Source organism: Austrofundulus limnaeus, unplaced genomic scaffold, assembly GCF_001266775.1.
Source record: "Austrofundulus limnaeus strain Quisiro unplaced genomic scaffold, Austrofundulus_limnaeus-1.0 Scaffold17, whole genome shotgun sequence".
Taxonomy (NCBI): domain Eukaryota; kingdom Metazoa; phylum Chordata; class Actinopteri; order Cyprinodontiformes; family Rivulidae; genus Austrofundulus; species Austrofundulus limnaeus.
The window spans coordinates 1,801,891-1,805,556 of NW_013952419.1; the positions used below are offsets into that span (position 1 = coordinate 1,801,891).

The 3,666-nt window shown below is 39.1% G+C and overlaps 1 protein-coding gene across 1 annotated transcript in view; it reads left to right on the forward strand.

Annotated features, from left to right (window-relative positions):
• Positions 1-575: 575 nt before the first annotated feature.
• Positions 576-3,666, forward strand: part of paxbp1 (PAX3 and PAX7 binding protein 1) — a 10,114-nt gene continuing 7,023 nt past the window's right edge. The window contains exons 1-5 of the mRNA XM_014003221.1: positions 576-962; positions 1,200-1,322; positions 2,392-2,583; positions 2,829-3,050; positions 3,156-3,256. Coding sequence (XP_013858675.1) covers positions 680-962; positions 1,200-1,322; positions 2,392-2,583; positions 2,829-3,050; positions 3,156-3,256 — 921 coding nt within the window. The 5' untranslated portion in view covers positions 576-679. The remainder of the gene's footprint in view (positions 963-1,199; positions 1,323-2,391; positions 2,584-2,828; positions 3,051-3,155; positions 3,257-3,666) is intronic.

Genomic DNA, 3,666 nt, shown 5'->3' on the forward strand with positions numbered 1-3,666 from the left:
GACTCCAGCTAAATGATGACACTTTAATTTTAGACGCTATTATTACTACTGAGGCGTCAACTATGCTGTGCATCATGATCTGGACTAAACACAGCAACATGTCTGGCAWTTTATTAAAGGAAGTGCCCGTTGATGAAGTCTAAAATGTAAAATTAACAGGATGGAGATGTGCTTTTCTCTGCGCTTATTGTGCAAATTTTGTTCAACGTGTTTGTAATTTGCTGATTAATCAGATAAGTGAAAATAGTCAGCTGAAATTAGAGAATGCTTTTTTTATTTATTTATTTTTAATTGTGAAAAAGGGAGGTTTTCACTAGYGGTGTTATATTTTATGACATCTGTATTTCTGTTGAACAGTAAACCTTGAGAATTATATCAAAATCCTTTGATCTGATTAACAAAAAAGTCTAAACCTACTTCTATTCTATTCTATTCTATTCTATTCTATTCTATTCTATTCTATTCTATTCTATTCTATTCCATTCTATTCTATTCGAGCGTCTATGCAGTTCTTGACCAATAGGGGGCAGCATCGTGCCGACGTCACGTTGCCCCGCCTTATATTTTTCTCTCTGAAAAGAAAATGGCTGTCACGCATTGCGGCTTGCTTCTTTTCTAAGCTAGGTTTTACGCAGTTCTCCCGCTGACTGTGCGTTTTTGCTTTTAACGCGCAAACACAATGTTCAAAAAGGCGAAAAGGGCAAACTTTCGACGGAGGAATGATTCCGATGAGGAGGAGCACGGGGAGAGCCACTCGCTGGCGCCCACATCGTTCGGGCCTGCKGTGGAAATCCCGTTCATGGAGACTTCCAGCGCCGCCGGACCACCGGGCAGCGTGGATAATAGTCACATCAATGGCTTCTTGAGAGCTGTCAAGAAGGATAAGAAAATCAAAGAAGTTCAAGTTGCACCTGTCCTCCCACCCACGAAAGCCAGCTTGCTGAGTTTTGTCGATGACGAAGGTAAGGATGCTAAAGCTARGTGGTTAACCTGCAGGCTGAACAAGAACATGTTTTACTTACGTTGCTGTTACGTATAAGACTTTGTGTGTTAAATATATTGTGTGTTCCTATATTTACACCACCTTTGTTTTATTGGGAGTCATTCTTTCCTCCCCCAGACTAAAGTTGCATGTGATACACATGGCCATTCATAATTACACCCAATCTTCATCCTTATGTTTCATCTTACGTCATCAGAGGGATCCGAGGTGTTCAGAGTGAAGAAACCCAATCATAGCAAGAAGATCGTTAAACAGCTGAAGAAAGAATACAAGGAGGATTTGGAGAAATGTGGAACTGTCAAACAAGATACCAAAACAGGTGAGTTTTTACATCAGTGATGTATCTTCCAGGAATATTTAAGTATGTAGCTACAATTTTTACCACAAACGTACACTTGATCTTTGACAGTAAAACATTATTTTTAACTATACACAGCAAAAGTTTGGATATTAAACTGTGTGGAAGGTTTTAACAAAGCTTTGGTACATGTTAGGGATGTGGATAAAATTGTTATCCCTCACCAATGCTCAAACCTGACAGTAGATTCAAAAAGAACATTAAACTCACCCCAAAAAAATAACACCAAAAGCATGTGATTAATCTCAAATATGAAGGAAGTTGTGGATGTTTCTGCCGCRATTCCTAGCTGAACCAAAAGAGCCTTCGTGACCATTTTGCCATATTTATTTTTGCTCAGAACTTGCTTCATGTATTACCATGCAATTTTAGGAAAAGTTTCACATTCTGACTTTTGTAGGGAGCATGCTGTATCCTAAAAACATTACTCAATCCAGTGCAAACGTATCAGTGAAGGTATAAAATAGTGTGATGAGGCTCATGTCACCAAACTGCAACATCAAATAAACTTGATGTTTCTTGGGAAGCCAGAAAATGAATACCATTTGTGGACTTTTGAACAAAGCCCCTCAAGCATGTGAAATGTATTGAAGATGAGCATCAACAGATTTTGCTTACTCGGACTATTCTGTAGCAAATAAATAAAWAAATGAATAAATAATAACATACTTTGAGCTTTCATATCATAATGAAATTTGGAACAAAGGCAGATAAAATAATTGGCATAAGTCTTGATGAGATTCTGATACTATTATAAACTCCACAATATTAAACAAAAATGTTAAAACGCCAAACATCCATGTWGTTTGTCTCACTTTATTTTATTGTCAGCGTTTTAAGGAGGTGTAAAAACGTGTCTGCAGAAACTTGCCAAGTTTAGCTTTTGAGAACAAATGACAGTGAAAAGATTTATTTTGGATGCTTTAAATTTCAGATACTTAATTGAATTAGTTTTTTCTTYACATATTCGGATGTAGATTATCAGCATTCTGCTTGCTAACGACTAATTGTATGCACTTTTTTTTGTCAGATGCTTCATTTATGCCTCTGGTTTCCATTAAAGAGGAAATAATCAGCAGAGCAAACAGTGAACAGGGAGAGGAGGAAATGGAGGTGGATAGTGCGGATGAGCAAGACGATGCTGCACGGAGTCAAGCATCGAAGGCCAAGAACATGGGAAACACTTTCAGCACACTGTCCTCCCTTGGCAGCTTGAGGCCAGGTATTGTTGAGAAACTTCCAAATTAACTCCTTTTTTAGTGACTATAAACAGTCAATGATGAGAATGACTAGTAAAAAAAATTCTGCACTTCTTCAGCGTCTAATAGGACTTTGGTTGTCATACCATTTTTAAATAAAACCTCCAAGCTCATCACAGAATTAAGAGTCTTATGTCTAATTAAGCATGCCCTTCACTCCTGAGAGAGTTTCTTTGTTAGCACAAACACCTGTGTCTCTCTGCTGCAGGAGAAATCCCAGATGCAGCGTTTATCCATGCTGCCAGGAAGCGTCGCCAGCTGGCCAGAGAACTGGGAGGTGAGGCGCCTCTGGTGGAGCCGGAGCCTCAAACCAAACGTCTGGGACAGGAAGACAGAGACGGCAGCGACGACGAAGACGAGGAAGAGAAGCGGATTCGTTTCAGCGGGGTCAAGAACAAAACTCAGAGGCAGAAAATAGCGGAGGAGATAGGTACTGCCTTAACAATGTTTATTAGTTTTTTTTTGTTTGTTTTTTTTAACAGTGCAATTAGTAAGTTATCCGTATGATGTGGACTTSCCTTTGATTTCTTCTCAGGCATCGAGGGTAGTGATGATGAAGCACTGGATGCGGGTCACGATGAGGAGGTGAGCCGTTGGGAGCAAGAGCAGATTAGGAAAGGGATCAGCATACCCCAGGTAAGATGAACCGTGTGTTTGAGGAGCTTATAAACATTCTGCCTTTGTGAATGACTTTTGAAAACAATTTTGTTTTTTGGTATCTGGAAGAGTAGAATGCTAACAAGCATTTCAAAGATGCCACTCAGGGCTGATAGCACTCCAGCGCAGCTGTTAGGAGACAAAAAAAAAAATTGGGTTTGACCAAAAATGTTACAATCATTTCTCTGGACCTAACAGAGGCGCAGCTTTCATTTTAAACACACAAGATAGGCCTACTAGCCAATCAGAAATAGGTTGGGGGCAGGACTTGGACCCCTGCAGAAATGGATTCAGATCCATCGAGTTTGAAAATAAATATAAAAATAAAATAATATATTTGTTAGAAGAAGTTTGAAAAAGAACTGAACGATATAGAAGCTGGCATATAT